Source organism: Bombina bombina, chromosome 12, assembly GCF_027579735.1.
Source record: "Bombina bombina isolate aBomBom1 chromosome 12, aBomBom1.pri, whole genome shotgun sequence".
NCBI classification, from domain to species: Eukaryota; Metazoa; Chordata; class Amphibia; order Anura; family Bombinatoridae; genus Bombina; species Bombina bombina.
In genome coordinates, this window is record NC_069510.1 from 93519762 (window position 1) to 93538997 (window position 19236).

General features: G+C 38.5%; 1 protein-coding gene across 1 annotated transcript in view; it reads left to right on the plus strand.

Annotated features, from left to right (window-relative positions):
* LOC128642688 (uncharacterized) overlaps positions 1-15357 on the plus strand; it is a 103301-nt gene extending 87944 nt beyond the window's left edge. The window contains exons 4-5 of the mRNA XM_053695467.1: positions 14338-15167; positions 15248-15357. Of these exons, the coding sequence (XP_053551442.1) occupies positions 14338-15167; positions 15248-15285 (868 nt within the window). The 3' untranslated portion in view covers positions 15286-15357. The remainder of the gene's footprint in view (positions 1-14337; positions 15168-15247) is intronic.
* Positions 15358-19236: the final 3879 nt, after the last annotated feature.

Consider the following 19236-nt stretch of genomic DNA (forward strand, 5'->3'; position numbering starts at 1 on the left):
GGATGTGAAAAGCTCCTGAGTGTCCCTGTGAAACAAAAAAAAGGACAATACTGCAAAATATATAAAAAACCTTATTAGGGTATCAGAATCTTGCTTACCAGTTGTTTGTCGACACGTTTTGGCCTGATAACAGGTCTTTCTCAAGACCAACATTTTTGTGGGTAAATTGGCAATCCTCTTCTAGGTCACAGCATGCTGGGAAATGTAGTTTGCTATTAGGTAGCATTAGGCAATCCGCTTATCAAACCTGAATGAAATGCGAGTGTGGGCAGTAGGCAGTGTGGTGCCTTTGTTGAGCCCTGTGACGGTTGTATGGGGGCAGAGTATCAATGTGCCCTCTTGGGCATGTGTGCCCTAGGGTTGCCACTCCTGTTCCAGAAGATAAAAGCAGGGTTGACCACCAACTTTGCCCTGGTGTAATAAAGAAGTACAAGCTTAAAACGCTTGAAAAGCTACATGATACACTTCCAGACATTTCTTTCAATTGGTACTCATATATCCAAATGCGTTATTTTATAAACACCCACCCCAATAAACATCTGATCTTTAATGCCATTTGAGAGGTTTATGTTTACTTGACTCTCCCCCAAGGCACACAATCTTTACACTATATAAACTACTACTCTAAGATGATCTACACAAAGTTCCATCATATACTAAATTGTGGGTAAAAGATTTATAGTCTGACATTACATTCCAAGAATGGTCCACACAGGGGTCAAGTCCTACAAAAAAAAGTGTGAGAACTCATTAAGACTTCCACCCTCCCTCACAATTAAAATATATATATATATATATATTTCATGTAATTGGCAAGAGTCCATGAGCTAGTGAAGTATGGGATATACAATTCTACCAGGAGAGGCAAAGTTTCCCAAACCTCAAAATGCCAATACATACACCACTCACCACACCCACAATTCAGTTTTACAAACGTTGCCTCCTATGGAGGTGGTGAAGTAAGTTTGATAGCTATGATAAGTGCTTCCAAGCATTCTGAAGCCCAGTTCCTCTCAGAGTACAGTGCTTGTCAGAGGGATGTGAAGGGAGTATCGCCTATTGATTTTATAGTTTTCCTTGTGGGAAATCTTTTCAAAGGTTCTCTGTTATTGGTCGTAGGGATTCATCTCCTACCTCCCTTTTCAGATCGACGATATACTCTCATATACCATTGCTGATAGTTTTCAGTACTGGTTTGGCTGTCTGCTATATGTAGATGAGTGTCTTTCGGTAAGTATTGTTTCATTATTTTAGACACTCTCAGCTATGGTTTGGCGCTTTATGTATTAATATAAAGTTTTAAATATATGTATTTTACTTATATTTGCCTTGAGTCAGGTCTATGTATATTTTCTTTTGCAGACTGACTGTTTCAGTTTGGGAAACATGATTTAGGAAGTTATTGTCTTACCTGGGGTATGGTCCTTTTTTTCTAATTGACTGTTTTTTCCTTTTGCGGGCAAAATTAAGCTCGCAAGGGCGCAAAATGCTGTTTAAGGTCTCATGACTGCAGAATTGGATGCGATCCCTTTGCTCATTTTTTATATGAGACCTCTGCAGCTTTGTATGCTGAAACAATGGTGCAGGGATTATACTGGGATATCACAATTGATATACTTAAATCCCAACATTCAACTCTCTCTGACTTGGTGGTTAGACCATCATTGTTTAAATCAGGAGGCCTCTTTTGTTCATCCTACCTGGACTGTGATCACAACAGATGCAAGTCTTTCAGGTTGGGGAGATGTCTGGGGATCTCTGACAGCACAAGGGGTTTGGAAACCTCAAGAGACGAGGTTACCAATCAATATTTTAGAACTCCGTGCTATTTTCAGGGCTCTTCAGGTTTGGCCTCTGTTAAAGAGCGAACCATTCATTTGTTTTCAGACGGACAATATCACAACTGTGGCATATGTCAATCATCAGGGTGGGACTCGCAGTCCCCTAGCTATGAAAGAAGTATCTCGGATACTTTCTTGGGCGGAATCCAGCTCTTGTCTAATTTCTTATCTCAGGTGTAGACAAGTAGGAAGACGATTATCTCAGCCGTCATACCTTATATCCGGGGAGTGGTCTCTCCATCCAGATGTATTTTGTCAGATTATATAGATGTGGGGTCTTCCAGAAATAGATCTGAAGACTTCTCATCTAAACAAGAAACTTCCCAGGTAACTAGCCAGGTCCAGGGATCCTCAGGCAGAGATGGTGGATGATTTAGCAGTTCCTTGGTTTTACCAACCTGCTTATATCTTTCCGCCTCTAGTTTTTCTTCGAAGAGTGATCTCCAAGATCAATATGGAACAATCGTATGTGTTTCTGATAGCACCAGCATGGCCTCACAGGTTTTGGTATACAGATCTTGTCCGGATGTCAGGTTGCCAGCCTTGGCCACTTCCTCTAAGACCAGACCTTCTGTCTCAAGGGCCATTGTTAAATTTGAAGGTATGGAAATTGAACGCTTAGTGCTTAGTCATAGAGGTCTCTCTGACTCAGTGATTAATACTATGCTACAGGCTCGTAAGTCTGTTTCAAGGAAGATTTATTATCGAGTTTGGAAGACCTGTATTTCATGGTGTTCTTCTCATAAATTCTCCTGGCATTCTTTTATAATTCCTAGAATTTTACAGTTTCTTCAGGATGGTTTGGATAAAGGTTTGTCTGCAATTACTTTGAAGGGACAAATCTCTGCTCTTTCTATTTTATTTCATAGAAAGATTGCTAAGCTTCCTGTTATTCACTGTTTTGTTCAGGATTTGGTTCGTATCAAGCCTGTTATTGAATCAATCTCTCCTCCTTGGAGTCTTTATTTGGTTTTGAAGACTTCTTTGGACATTAAACTACTTTATTGGAAAGTGTTGTTTCTTTTGGCTATCTCTTCAGCTAAAAGAGTTTTTGAATTGTCTGCTCTTTCTTATGAGTCTCCTTTTCTGATCTTTCATCAGGATAAGGCTGTTTTGCGGACTTGGTTTAAATTTCTTCCTAAGGTTGTGAATCCTAACAACATTAGTAGATAAATTGTTGTACCTTCTTTGTGTCCTAATCCTAAGAATACTCTTGAAAGATCTTTACATTCTTTGGATGTTGTAAGAGCTTTTAAATATTATGTTGAAGCTGCTAAAGATTTCAGAAAGACTTCTAGTCTATTTGTTGTTTTTTCTGGAAAGGCCAGAAAGCATCTGCCATTTCTTTGGCATCTTGGTTAAAGCTTTTGATTCACAAGGCTTATTTGGAGGCAGAACAGTCTCCACCTCAGAGGATCACAGGTCATTCTACTAGATCAGTCTCCACTTCTTAGGCTTTTAAGAATGAAGCGTCAGTTGATCAGGGGCGCGATCCGATATAGATCGCAGTTTGCGGCGCAAGCGAGGGAACCAGCGTCGCCCGCAGTTTCAGCTCGCAACTCGAGCTATCCCATATATGTCGCCGTCAGATGCTAACGTGCCGTAAGTCTGACAAACCAGCGATGTCCAGAAATCTGCGCAAGTACAAATTTCTGGCGTCGCCAGTGACTTGCGGCACGTTAGAAACTGCCAGCGCCTACAAAACCTGACTAAAGTCTAAATCACCCGCACTGTCTAACACGCCTCCCTAACATAGCCCGACACGTCTAACACGCCTCCCTAACATAGCCCGACACGTCTAACCCTCTATCCGCTATCCCCCCTCTCTATCCTAACAATAAAATATGTATTAACCCCTAAACCGCCGCTCCCAAACCCCGCCGCAACCTAATAAAGTTATTAACCCCTAAACCGCCGCCAGCTATATTAAATCTATAACCCCCTAAAGTGAGCCCCTAACACCGCCGCCATCTACCTTACCTACCCCCTAAAGTGAGCCCCTACCCCGCCGCTATTTTAAAATTATTAACCCGTAATCTAATCCCCCTACCCCGCCGCCATCTATATTAAATTATTTAACCCCTAAAATACTAAACTATCCCTACCACTAAACCTAAGTCTAACCCTACAAATAGCCCTGAAAAGGGCTTTTTGCGTGGCATTGCCCCAAAGTAACAGCTCTTTTGCCAGCCCTTAAAAGGGCTTTTTGCGGGGCATGCCCCAAAGTAACAGCTCTTTTGCCAGCCCTTAAAAGGGCTTTTGGCGGGGCTTTGTCACAAAGTAAACTGCTCTTTTGCCTACAATCTACATCCCCCTACACCGCGGCCACCTATAATAAATGTATTAACCCCTAATCTAATCCCCCTACACCGCCGCCAGCTATATTAACTATATTAACCCTAATTATATTAAGGTTAATATAGTTAATATCGTTATTATATTATATATATATTAAGTATAATAACCCTATCTAACTCTAACATCCTAACTAAACTCTTATTAAAATAAATCTAATATTAATATTATTAATTAATATATTCCTATTTAAATCTAAATACTTACCTATAAAATAAACCCTAAGATAGCTACAATGTAATTAATAATTACATTATAGCTATGTTAGGGTTTATATTTATTTTACAGGTAAATTGTTAATTATTTTAACTAGGTATAATAGCTATTAAATAGTTATTAACTATTTAATAGCTACCTAGTTAAAATAGTTACCCAATTACCTGTAAAATAAATCCTAACCTAAATTACAAATACACCTACACTATCAATAAATTAAATAAACTACAAATATCTATCTAAAAATACAATTAAATAAACTAAACTAAATTACAAAAACAAACAAACACTAAATTACAAAAAATAAAAAAAAGATTACAAGATTTTTAAGCTAATTACACCTATTCTAAGCCCCCTAATAAAATAATAAAGCCCCCCAAAATAAAAAAATTCCCTACCCTATTCTAAATTAAAACAAGTTCAAAGCTCTTTTACCTTACCAGCCCTTAAAAGGGACTTTTGTGGGGGCATGCCCCAAAGAAAACTGCTCTTTTGCCTGCAAAAAAAAAAACACAATACCACCCCCCAACATTACAACCCACCACCCACATATCCCTAATCTAACCCAAACCCCCCTTAAATAAACCTAACACTACCCCCCCTGAAGATCTCCCTACCTTATATTCACCCCGCCGGGCAGAACTCCTGATCCGATCCGGGCGATGTGTTCCAGCAAGCGGCAGTGAAGTCTTCTTCCATCCGGGCGATGTCTTGAAGCAAGCAGCAGAGAGTCTTCTTCCATCGGCGACGTCTTCAAGCAAATCGGCATCTTCAATCTTCTTACTTCGCTCCTCCGCCGTGGAGCATCCTTCCGGCACGACGACTTCCCTACGAATGAGGTTCCTTTAAATGACGTCATCCAAGATGGCGTCCGTCGAATTCCGATTGGCTGATAGGATTCTATCAGCCAATCGGAATTAAGGTAGAAAAATCTGATTGGCTGATTGAATCAGCCAATCAGATTCAAGTTCAATCTGATTGGCTGATTGGTTCAGCCAATCGGATTGAACTTGAATCTGATTGGCTGATTCAATCAGCCAATCAGATTTTTCTAACTTAATTCCGATTGGCTGATAGAATCCTATCAGCCAATCGTAATTTGGCGGACGCCATCTTGGATGACGTCATTTAAAGGTACCTCATTCGTCGTTCAGTCGTCGGCCGGGATGGATGCTCCGCGGTGGCGGAGCGAAGAAAGAAGATTGAAGATGCTGCTTCATGGAAGATGCTGCCGGAAGGAAGAAGACTTTGCTGCCGCTTGGAGGAAGACGTCGCCGGGAGGAAGAATTCTTCTTTGCCGCTTGGAGGAAGACATCGCTGGAGGAAGAATTCTTCTTTGCCGCTTGGAGCAAGACATCGCCCGGATCCGATGAGGAGTTCGGCCCGGTGTGGTGAAGACAAGGTAGGGAGATCTTCAGGGGGGTAGTGTTAGGCTTTTTTAATGGGGGTTTGGGTGGGTTTAGAATAGGGGTATGTGGGTGGTGGGTTGTAATGGGGGGGGGTTTTGTATATGTTTTTAAATGCAAAACAGCTGAATTCTTTGGGGCATGCCCCACAAAAGGCCCTTTTAAGGGCTGGTAAGGTAAAGAGCTTTGAACTTTTTTTAATTTAGAATAGGGCAGGGAATTTTTTTTATTTTGGGGGGCTTTATTATTTTATTAGGGGGCTTAGAATAGGTGTAATTAGCTTAAAAATCTTGTAATTTTTTTTTATTTTTTGTAATTTAGTGTTTTTTTTTTGTAATTTAGTTTAGTTAATTTAATTGTATTTTTAGATAGATATTTGTAGTTTATTTAATTTATTGATAGTAGGTGTATTTGTAACTTAGGTTAGGATTTATTTTACAGGTAATTGGGTAATTATTTTAACTAGGTAGATATTAAATAGTTAATAACTATTTAATAGCTATTATACCTAGTTAAAATAATTAACAATTTACCTGTAAAATAAATATTAACCCTAACATAGCTACAATGTAATTATTAATTATATTGTAGCTATCTTAGGGTTTATTTTATAGGTAAGTATTTAGATTTAAATAGGAATATTTTAGTTTATAATATGAATTAGATTAATTTAATATAAATTTAGTTAGGGGTGTTAGGGTTAGATAGAGTTAATATAGTTAATATAAATACTATAGTAACTATATTAACTATATTAACCCTAATATAATTAGGGTTAATATAGTTAATATATATAATGTAATAACTATATTAACTATAATATACTTAGGGTTAATATAGATAATATAGCTGGCGGCGGGGTAGGTAGATTAAATTAGGGGTTAATAATTTTAATAGAGATGGCGGCGGTGTAAGGGGCTTACATTAGGGGTTAATAATATTAATATAGCTGGCGGCGGTATAGGGGGATTAGATTAAGGGTTAATAATTTTTATATAGGTGGCGGCGGTGTAAGGGGTCAGATTAGGGGATAGATAAGGTAGATGGCGGCGGTTTTAGGGGCTCACAGTAGGGGGTTAGTTTATGTAGATGGCGGCGGGGTCCGGGAGCGGCGGTTTATGGGTTAATAACTTTATTAGGGATTTCGGGGGGGGGGGGGTCGCGGTTGACAGGTAGATAGACATTGCGCATGCGTTAGGTGTTAGGTTTTATTTAGCAGATCGCGGGTGACAGGTAGATAGACATTGCGCATGCGTTAGGTTTATTTTCTAGCTAGTTTAGGGAGTTACGGGGCTCCAATAGTCAGCGTAAGGCTTCTTACGGCTGCTTTTTGTGGCGAGGTGAAAATGGAGTAAGATTTCTCCATTTTCGCCATGTAAGTCCTTACGCTGCATATTGGATACCAAACTGCGCTGGTTTGGTATACCTGCCTATGGCCCAAAATACTACGGGCGACGGCAGAAATATACGCGCGTAACTTCTAGGTTACGCCGTATATGTGATACCAAACCAGCGTAAATATTGGCGTCGCCGGCTTTTGCGGGCGACGATTTTTATCGGATCGACCCCTAAATTTGCAAAGCAGCAACTTGGTCTTCTTTGCATACATTTACTAAATTTTACCATTTTGATATATTTGCCTCTTCTGACGCAGTCTTTGGTAGAAAAGTTCTTAAGGCAGCTGTTTCAGTTTGACTCTTTTGCTTATGTTTTAAGTTTTTTTCTTTAAATTTATGAGAAAAACTTATTTTTTTGTGGATTTATTTTTTTCAGCAGAAAATGGCTGTTTTTATTTTATCCCTCCCTCTCTAGTGACTCTTCTGTGGACTTCCACATCTTGGGTATTTCTATCCCATACGCCACTAGCTCATGGACACTTGCCAATTACATGAAAGAAAACATAATTTATATCTTTCATATTGGCAAGAGTCCATGAGACCCACCCTTTTTATAGTGGTTATGATTTTTTGTATAAAAGCACAATTATATTTCCAGTTCCTCTTTTTGCATGCCTTTCTACTCCTTATTTTATCACCCCACTACTTGGCTATTCATTAAACTGAATTGTGGGTGTGGTGAGGGGTGTATTCATAGGCATTTTGAGGTTTGTGAAACTTTGCCCCTCCTGGTAGGATTGTATATCCCATACGTCACTATTTATCAGGTAAGTGAATTTATCAGGTAAGTTCTTACATAAATTATGTTTTATATATATATATATATATCTCAAAATCCTAGAAGTGAATCCACCCTCCTGGGTCATCCGCCTGGGTGCAAAAATGAAATGAATATTTTGCAAACAAATGCACTCTCAGGTCTTCTTAATAGTGAGTCAAAAAAACAAAATGTATTGACGTTTAGGGGTTCACACAGAACCCTTTATCAGAATGATGATGGGGTCTGTGTGAACCCCGAAACATCAATAAATTTAGTTTTTTTGACTCACTATTAAGAAGACCTGAGAGTGCATTTGTTTTCAATATATATATATATGTATATATGAAGGTGCAAGTAGAATGTGGCCACTCAGAACACTGAGTAGATACAAGCGTTACTCTAAAGTAGGCGCTAGTCAGGAGTGGGTAGGATATAATGGCAGCTATATAAGACAAATACTGGATGAGGTGTATGACCCCAGTCAGTAAGAGAAAATATGGGTACAAGGATTACACAGCGTCTATATATCCTCTAAGGCATAAGATATGGATAACAATGTGAATGAGAAAATATTAAACAAGTCAGTTCATATAAGTCCTTAAAGTGTATTTAGTCCGAGGTGTATCTCCAACATATAGTTGATATGAAGTAATAGATGATATTTAATACCCTTACCAGATATTACCCCAATCTAATGAGGTAAGTATGCCGCACTGGGGGTATGTGTAGGTAGTTAGATATCCTCCTTGTATCTAGATGAGATGGATATTCCAGTTTCGTTAGCCTCCTGGAGTATGCAGAGATGTGCTTCTGATGTTAGATGTATCCCTTGAGCTTCCTATGTAGATTAGTGGTTAGCCTCTTGGAGTACTTTCTCTGTCTCGGTATAAACTTTCTCCGGCGTAAGGATACCCAGGGAGACAAGAAAGAATATATAGTGTAACACAGTTTTATTTACAGCAAAGTACAGAAATGCAATTCACATAGCACTCACATTTAACATCCTCAAACAAAATGAGGTATGTATGTAGCATATAGGACCTGAATAGGTCCCTCCACGAGTGGGTGTCAGTTAAAATTCCCCAATCTTTGTTGAAGGCTCCGTAAAGAGGCTCCACACAGCTGTTACTTAATCCAAAGTGAGGATTATGCAGTACAAAGTTATTCGTAAAATAGCGCTAGAAGTCTAGCTAAAAGGAGGTACAATAATGTCTAAAAACAAGTTAACAAAGAAACAGTTAAAATGTATAATAAAAGATTAGTTCCCTGACGCGTTTCAAAGGTTACTTTCGATAGTTCCTTCTTCTTCAGAGGGGTGTGTATATTGCTGGGCCGTAATCACCATTTTTGTACGCTTCGGGCGGCGGCACGCCCTCTGCGTATAATTGGTCATACGTGCCAGCGTGTCATGACGTGCTTCGTATAATAGTTTTAGCACAACGTAGGTGCTGTGAAGTATTGAGATAATTGGCTACGTGGTGTGTCCTTTGGCCTGACGTAGTTGTGTGCTGATTTATTAGGTACAGCTAAGGCTTATGGGATATGTAGTTTTTTAGTCTACCCTAACTCCCATATTGTAGGTATCGTTATAGATCTCACACGGAGTTGGTGGAACGAAGTTTAAAATACAGTCGATTATAAACATTTAAAGTGTATAATATAAAATCGATGTTCCCTTTAAAAATTCTTAAGTAGTGTAATTGCAATTTGTAATATGGTGATTCACAATTAGTATGGACATATCTTATATTGTGTCATAATAAACTTGATATTGTGATATTTGTTTTATATATTAGGACCTTGAAGATAATTGATATTTATCTAGGACTTTTTGTACTTGTCCATGTCAATAGACCTGACCTGATTATTACACATTGCTGGAAAATATAGAGCATATATTGTGTACTACATACATCGGAATGTTGAATGTAGAGGAATACAAATAATTAGAAATTGTATAAATTACCTTATAGATATTATTGTAATATTATAGTGTATTTGTTATTGAATTTATTTTGAGGATATAAATTGTAATTCAACCTATTAGGAGAGCTTAAGTATAGAATATATTCTGGAATATTTATGTATTAGTATATTGTAGATATATATTCCTTTGTATAGGATATATGCTCTATATTAAAGATGATGTTTTTCTATATGGTACATAGTTTTTTGTATACCGGGATTAGACTGATATGAGCATGAGGACAATACATATACATATACAGTTTCATTTTCACACCATCTTCTTAACATTAGTTCTCAGAGTAATTAGTATATATTGATCTAAAGGTACATAGTTAGTATGACTTAGAGTCTACTAAGAGCTGTTGTCAAGTGTATAGTAATATGCTATGATAAAGTTAATCTTAGCATTTTAAGATATAGATAGATATAGATAGTTTTCTTGTATTATTAAGAAGTATATGTACACAGATGGAGTTTATATGTGTATGGACTACTGGATCAGGAAGGCTGCTATATCTATGTCCTTATTGAGGCCTTTGGGAGTCATAGAATCTAGTTTGTGAATCCATTGAGTTTCCCTCCGTCTTAAATGTAGTTCTCTACTTACTCCTTCTGGTGGATCTCTAATATGTTTAAGTATAGTTCCTCTTAAACATGAGGGATTAGAATCATGTATCAAGCGGAAGTGATTTGAGACGCTATGTTTTTTGAAACTGCTTTCAATATTTCTAATGTGTTCTAGAAGCCTAGTTTTGTAGGGTCTAGTGGTGCGTCCTACATATTGAAGCTTACACTCACATTCAATAAGGTACACCACATAGTCTGTTTTGCAGTTTGTGATGGAGTCAAATTCCCAGCTTTTGTTATTTGAGGATGAAGTAATTTTTTTAGTAGGTTTGTTATTACTGTAGTGGTGTTTACAAGCCTCGCAGTGCAGCCGGTTACATTTGAAGAAACCTTTTGTCTTATTTTGCAACCAGTTGGTAGTTTTTACTGTCTTAGTTGTTGATTTAAGTTTACTTGGAGCTAAAGTTGCTCTAATATTTATACCCTTTCTGAAAACCAATTTCAGGTTATTCTTAGTTACTTCATTTAGCAGGGTGTCTTTTTTTAATATATGCCAGTGTTTATTTAGGATGGTTTTGATGGCATTAGCTCCTTCATTATATGTTGTAATCATTAGTGGTATATCTTTTTGTTTTTTGTTATTTTTCTTAGTGTTTTTTAGTAGTGTGTCTCTATTCATTTTGTTGACCTTGTTAAATGCTTAATGTATATTATCGGTTTTATACCCTTTATTTGGTAGTTTATTTGTTAGAATTTCTTATTCATGTAGAAAATCTGCCTGTCTGGAACAATTTCTTTTTATGCGCTGAAATTGTCCGTATGGTATACTTTGTATCCATGCTGGATGATGGCAGCTATTTGCTGTTAAGTAGCTGTTACTGTCTGTGGCTTTACTATATAATTTTGTTTGAACTGAGTTTTCTTCCTGATAAAGTATGAGGTCTAAGAATCCGATTTCTTTAGAGTTTGTTTTATCTGTGAATGTTAGGTTAAAGTCATTAGTGTTAATATAGTTAACGAAATCTTGAACTGTATTGTTGTTGTCATTATGTTCCCATATTACTATGATGTCATCGATAAAGCGGTGGTATGTTTTGATGTTATCTGTGAAAGGGTTATCACAGATAACATCAAAACATACCACCGCTTTATCGATGACATGGTTCTTACATTTCTGTGTGGCTTGCTCTGGGGTTACTTAGCTCCCCTCAGCAGAAATAGGACTATTGCACATTAAGTGGGTGAGAGTCTGTGACAGAGGAGGATTCTCAGGCCCAAAGATTATTCAACCCTTCATTGGATTTAATATGCTTTCATTAACCAAAGTGTATAGATTATATACATATAAATACAGTGTGTATGTGTGTATATATATATATATATATATATATATATATATATATATATATATATATACATATATGGGTACAAGGATTATACAGCGCCTATATATCCTCTAAGGCATAAGATATGGATAACAATGTGAATGAGAAAATATTAAACAAGTCAGTTCATATAAGTCCTTAAAGATGAAAGATAATAAAGATAATATTTAGAACAGGGGTGATAACACTGCAGGACCACGAGTAGCTTGCATTTAGTGTATTGCAGGAAGTGTTACTGCCCATTACTAGAGGATCTTACTATCCCTCTAACCAGACTGTGCTCCAGCTCCTCCTCCAGAAGCAGTGGTGTTTACTGAAGTGTTTCTGTCCTCTGTCCAGAGGGAACTTAGTTCCCCCTTCAAAAATAGTGCAGGAGAACTCCTTTCCCATGCGTTCCTGCCCGACTTGACCCCTGGGTCCACAGCTTTTTCAATAACAAAAGATCATCCATATCCACTAAAATACAAGAAACTAATTATACATTTCTTACCAGGTGGTATCTTACCCCCAATAGACTGCAAATAATCTATAAATCAGTAAGTAGAAAATGCTGCAGGCAGGAAGGCAGTTAAAGGTATATGACACCCAAATCTAATTTGACCAATACAATCTCAATGTAAAATACAGTGTGGCATCAATATGCCCCTTATACCATACATTCCTATAATAGTAATGTCCCTTTGAACTGGGTCAGTGATTCATCCAAAGATGAATTAGTTTATTCTTCGTGGATAGTAACATAGGCTGCTCTTCCCAAAGGTTTCCACTCCAATTCTCACTCTGCAAAGATAAAAAAGACAGAAGGTTCCTCCTAGTGCAATCCCGTTAGTCTCCCCACTTCATGTGCAGAAAAAACTCCTTTGTATGGAGCAGTGATATCTGACTGACAGCAGAGGGGCACTGATAGGTTCACTGCTTCATAACCTGACTGATGTTATATCTCACCCTGATCCTATGCATCATAATCCAGATCTGGTCCTTAGTGTAATAATTCATTACAGTAACAGGTCTGCTAAATATCAAACAGCAAGCAGAAGCCACGTTATGTGTCATATACACAAAGATAATATGCCTGCAGTGTGTCACCTAGTATGCCTGCAGAGTGTCACCTAGTGTGCCTGAAGTGTGTCACCTAGTGTTCCTGCAGTGTGTCACCTCGTTTGCTTTGAGTGTGTCACCTTGTTTGCTTTGAGTGTGTCACCTAGTTTGCCTACAGTGTGTCATCTATATGCCTGCAGTGTGTCACCTTATTTGCCTGCAGTGTGTCGCCTAGTATGCCTGCAGTGTTTCACCTAGTATGCCTGCAGTGTGTCACCTCATTTGCCTTGAGTATTTCACCTAGTATGCCAGCAGTGTGTCACCTTGTTTGCCTGCAGTGTGTCACCTTGTTTGCCTGCAGTGTGTCACTGTCAGGGTTTCCTCTCATATTACCTGTCAGTAATCACTATCCCTTTAATTCTCTGCTCACCTTATCCTCTCCACCCTATTTAAGGTTGCCTCCCACTTCACATAGTGCTTAGTATTGAAGTTATACCTCTCATACACTACAAGCCAACTCCTGCTCTGTACTGAGTTTCCTAACAGACGGATTCACGCAACCAGATCAATCTACCAAAGTGAAGACTGTTCACATTTCATACGATTCAGCATTTGGTAAAACTATATTATGTTATTTATCCACAGCGCCCTTTAACACTTTGTCATTTTCTTTTGCTCCGGATTACACTGCTTCGGCAGTCAGCTGGGATACCATTACGCTCATACAAGCCACGAGGCTGTGACGTCACACGCCAACTTCAGCACAGTCGGACTACACATCGCTCTATAACGATACATTGTATCACTCAGCTCTCTCAAACGAATAGTTTCTCCGGTAAGCCTAATCTTCATAATTAATTCTGCTGTGGTATGCTGCAACAATATTTCAGTCCTATTCAATTCTTAAGCTAATTGGACAATATTCAACATTGATATATTCCTATAATACTTTATTCTTATTTTTTTCCAATCACACCTCATTTAATTAATTGTTGCACTAACTATTGAATAATTTTATAGTTGTTGTGCATCATATTTCTATTTTTTGTTTTTACCTATTTTACTTTATCTGACCTCTGGGGTGTAAACCGATTTCCCTGCTGCATTCCCTCAGTGCATTCCTCTGCACATGAGGCAGCTATAGGGTAATACTATTTACACCACCATTATAGAAATCACAGCTTGGTGTTACAATTGAAGATACATCCTGTCATTGTATTTTTCAGTAACTTTCTGCTACACTAATATACATCTATTTTGTCTCGGCAATTGAGGTCTAACCATTGATACTAAAAAATTATTTCCTTTTCTTCAGATTTGCATACGGGTGTGACAGAATACTAAGCCATAAAGTAATATGGACCCAGCTGAGACCAACCCACACATAATTGCCCTTCAACAAAGGGTTGATTTATTAACTGATGGTCTCAATTCCCTTAAAACAGAGAATGAGACTATAAAAGCTTATATTAGGGATGTGGTTGACAAAAGAATTTCTGGCTCTGAGCCCCAAGTTAGTCCCCCAGAAAAATTCCATGGGGATAGATCCCAGTATAGAGAATTCAAAAACGCATGCTTGCTTATGTTTGCATTAAAACCTCATACCTATCCTACTGATAGGGTGAGGGTTCTTACTACGATATCATACTTAAGGGGTGAACCCCGTACTTGGGCGAATACATTCTTTGAGAACAATGAAGAAATCTTAAACTCATTAGAGAATTTTTTCACTGCTATGGGTCAGCTGTATGAGGACCCATACAAACAGCTTACTGCAGAAACAGCCATGAGAGGTTTGAGACAGAAAAAGAGGGTTGTAGAAGACTACATCACCGAATTCAAGAAATGGGCAAAAGATTCACAGTGGAACAACTTATCATTGCGGAACCAGTTTAGATTGGGTTTGTCTGACCCTATTAAAGATGAACTTTCACGAATAGATCTACCTTCTACACTAGAAGATTTGATGACCCTGTCCATCACCATAGATAGACGCCTCCGGGAAAGGCAGCAAGAGAGGTCTTCACATGATTTCTCTTACAAAAAACAAGTTACTACCTCACATACTACTTCCTCTACTAAAATCTTGGCTGAACCTATGGATATAGGATTCGTAAAAGGTCCTCTTTCTCCCCAAGAGAAACTCAGACGACGCAACTTAAATCTCTGCCTATATTGTGCTTCTGACGATCACACAGTAAAAGATTGTCCATCCCTTCTCAGACAGAACAAGGGTAAGATTTCATACCAGCCATTTTGTTGTACTACCCAGGTACAAACTCATTCTTATTTAACACTGTCTCTTCTCTTACAGTGGGAACAACAGCGGGCCAGCGCATCCGCGATAGTTGATTCTGGAGCCACTGCTTCATACATAGATAAGGAGTATGTCACTGTAAATAAAATACCGCTAACCCAGAAAAAGTCTCCTGTTTTTCTTAGGGGAATAGATGGTAGAGAAATCACCACTGGTCCTGTGGTTTATGAAACTGTACCCCTCCTGGTGAGTACCACTGACCACCATAGAGAATTTATTACTTTTGATGTAATCTGTTCACCTGTTTCCCCTGTGGTTCTGGGTATTCAATGGCTTAAAACTCACAATCCAACTATAAACTGGTTTAACAACTCACTGACTTTCTCTTCTCCTTACTGTATTAACAACTGTTTTCCGGTCACTATCCTACAGACAACCGAAGTGTCACCTGAAAACCTTGTACCTGATGTGTACAAAGAGTACATTGATGTTTTTAGTAAGACAGAAAGTGAAAACCTACCACCTCATCGTAAATACGATTGTCCCATTGATATCATCCCAGGATCTGAAATACCTTGTGGGCATATATTCCCTCTGTCGAACCCTGAACTTCTGCATTTAAAAACTTACATCCATGAAAATCTAAAAAAAGGCTTCATTCGCCCCTCTACTTCTCCCGCAGGTGCGGGGATATTTTTTGTGAAAAATAAAGACGGTTCACTAAGACCCATAATCGACTATAGAAAATTAAATCAGATTACCATAAAAAATAGGTACCCTTTACCGTTGATTCCGGAGCTCATAGAGAGACTTGAAGGGGCCAAATACTTCACTAAATTAGACCTAAGGGGGGCTTACAACCTAATCCGAATAAGATCTGGGGATGAATGGTTGACGGCGTTTCGAACTCGTTATGGATTGTTCGAATACGTCGTCATGCCATTTGGGTTATGTAATGCCCCTGCTACTTTTCAGCATCTTATCAACGACGTATTCAGAGATATCCTGGATGTTTACATCGTCATCTACCTGGATGATATACTGGTATACTCCAAGTCCTTATCTGAACATATTACTCATGTTAAACAAGTACTCTCCAGACTTAGAAGTAACCATCTATACGCAAAGGCTGAAAAATGTATATTCAATTCGCAGTCTATCTCATTCCTAGGTTACGAAATTTCCCCAGCAGGCATTCGTATGGAGGACAACAAAATCAATACAATTCTACAGTGGCCCATCCCTAAAACAAAAAAACAAGTACAAAGTTTTATGGGATTTGCCAACTTTTATCGAAAGTTTATAAAAAATTTCTCCAAGCTCACAGTTCCACTTACTTCATTAACAAAATCTAATAGTACTTTCAAATGGTCCTCTGATGCTCAAAAAGCATTTGACTTCCTCAAGGAAAAATTTACCACTGCTCCCATCCTCCGCTTCCCTGACCCAAAGTATCAATTTGTCCTGGAAGTCGATGCATCCAACTATGCAGTAGGCGCAATCTTGTCTCAGAGGGAAGATTTGAAAAAACCCCTACACCCTGTCGCCTACTACTCACGAACCCTGAATTTGGCTGAACAAAACTATCCCATCGGGGATAAAGAGTTACTTGCTATAAAGCTATCTTTGGAACATTGGCGACACCTGTTGGAAGGGACTGCTATTCCTATTCTAATTTATACCGACCATAGGAATTTACAGTACCTAAAGTCTACTAGGACCTTATCTGCTAGACAAGTCCGCTGGAATCTATTCCTATCAAGGTTTAATTACCTAATTACTTTTCGCCCATCTGGAAAAAATCAGAAGGCGGATGCCCTCTCTCGTATGCCAGTGGACAAACCTTTACCATCCCTTCAACAATCTCTTATCCCACCTCAAAATTTTCTCTGTTTCACCACAAACTCCATGCCTATCCTAAAAACTGAACAAAGAAAGGATAAAACAAAGGCGAAGCTTGATCTTATTATCAAACCCGATGGCTGTTACTACTTCAACTCTAAATTATACATCCCACCTACTCTCAGATCTACTCTCCTCCATTCTGTACATGACTCTGTACTCGCTGGGCATCCTGGCATTACTAAGACTTTAGAATTAGTTAACAGAAACTATTGGTGGCCTCATATGACCACTGACATAAAAAACCATGTTCAAACTTGTGGTACATGTATAGTTTCAAAAAAGGAAAAACAGCCCCCCTATGGTTTGCTACTTTCTCTACCTACACCAAACAGGCCATGGTCTGACATTGCACTTGATTTTATTGTTGACCTGCCTCTTTCCTCAAAAAATACCACCATTCTTGTTGTTGTGGATTTGTTCACAAAAATGTGTCATTTTATTCCATATAACAAACTACCTACTGCTATGGAGACTATCCGTTTACTTATTTCCAATGTGATCAAATACCATGGTATACCCTCTACTATCCTTTCCGACCGAGGCACACAATTCTCCAGCAAGTTATGGTCGCAATTCTGTAAAATATTCAACATTGACAGAAAACTTACTACTGCGTATCATCCACAAACAAATGGACAGACGGAAAGATGTAATCAGTGGCTTGAGCAATTCTTGAGAGCATTCTGTTCTACACAACAAGATCATTGGTCTGAACTTTTACCTTATGCCGAATTCTGTTATAATAATACGTTACATGCCACTACCAATCAAACCCCGTTCTTTGCAAACTATGGTTTTCACCCTTCTTTTCAGTTGTTACCTACCTCACAGTCTCTCTCTCCCAGCATTTCAGAATTATCTGACTCCATCTCCTCTAATTTCAAATCTATCGAATCCTCCATAAAACGGGCCAAAGACATACAAAAACATTACTATGACAAACACAGAAGAACTCCTCCAGTCTACCAAATAGGCGATTTAGTATGGCTTTCTACAAAAAACTTGAGATTGAATACTCCATCTAGAAAACTCTCCCCTCTTTTCGTTGGACCATATCCAGTTGAGAAAGTGATCAATCCAAATGCTGTTCGACTCAAGTTACCTGATACAATAAAGATTCACCCAACATTTCACGTCTCCCTACTAAAACCGTATAGGGAGGTTAGACGTAACTCAAATCAACGGTCTACTCCTACCATTACCATTGATCCAAATGTCGAGTATGAAATAAGATCTATTCTCGACTCCCGCCTGTACAGAGGAGCTCTACAATACCTCATCAGCTGGAAGGGCTACTCCAAGGAGGAAGACTCTTGGGAACCTGCTAGCAACATTTCAGCACCTCGTCTGGTTTCCAGTTTCCATCAAAGAAACCCTGATCGCCCAGGACCATGAGCCCCTGGAGTTGCTCATTAGATGGGGGATTCTGTCAGGGTTTCCTCTCATATTACCTGTCAGTAATCACTATCCCTTTAATTCTCTGCTCACCTTATCCTCTCCACCCTATTTAAGGTTGCCTCCCACTTCACATAGTGCTTAGTATTGAAGTTATACCTCTCATACACTACAAGCCAACTCCTGCTCTGTACTGAGTTTCCTAACAGACGGATTCACGCAACCAGATCAATCTACCAAAGTGAAGACTGTTCACATTTCATACGATTCAGCATTTGGTAAAACTATATTATGTTATTTATCCACAGCGCCCTTTAACACTTTGTCATTTTCTTTTGCTCCGGATTACACTGCTTCGGCAGTCAGCTGGGATACCATTACGCTCATACAAGCCACGAGGCTGTGACGTCACACGCCAACTTCAGCACAGTCGGACTACACATCGCTCTATAACGATACATTGTATCACTCAGCTCTCTCAAACGAATAGTTTCTCCGGTAAGCCTAATCTTCATAATTAATTCTGCTGTGGTATGCTGCAACAATATTTCAGTCCTATTCAATTCTTAAGCTAATTGGACAATATTCAACATTGATATATTCCTATAATACTTTATTCTTATTTTTTCCAATCACACCTCATTTAATTAATTGTTGCACTAACTATTGAATAATTTTATAGTTGTTGTGCATCATATTTCTATTTTTTGTTTTTACCTATTTTACTTTATCTGACCTCTGGGGTG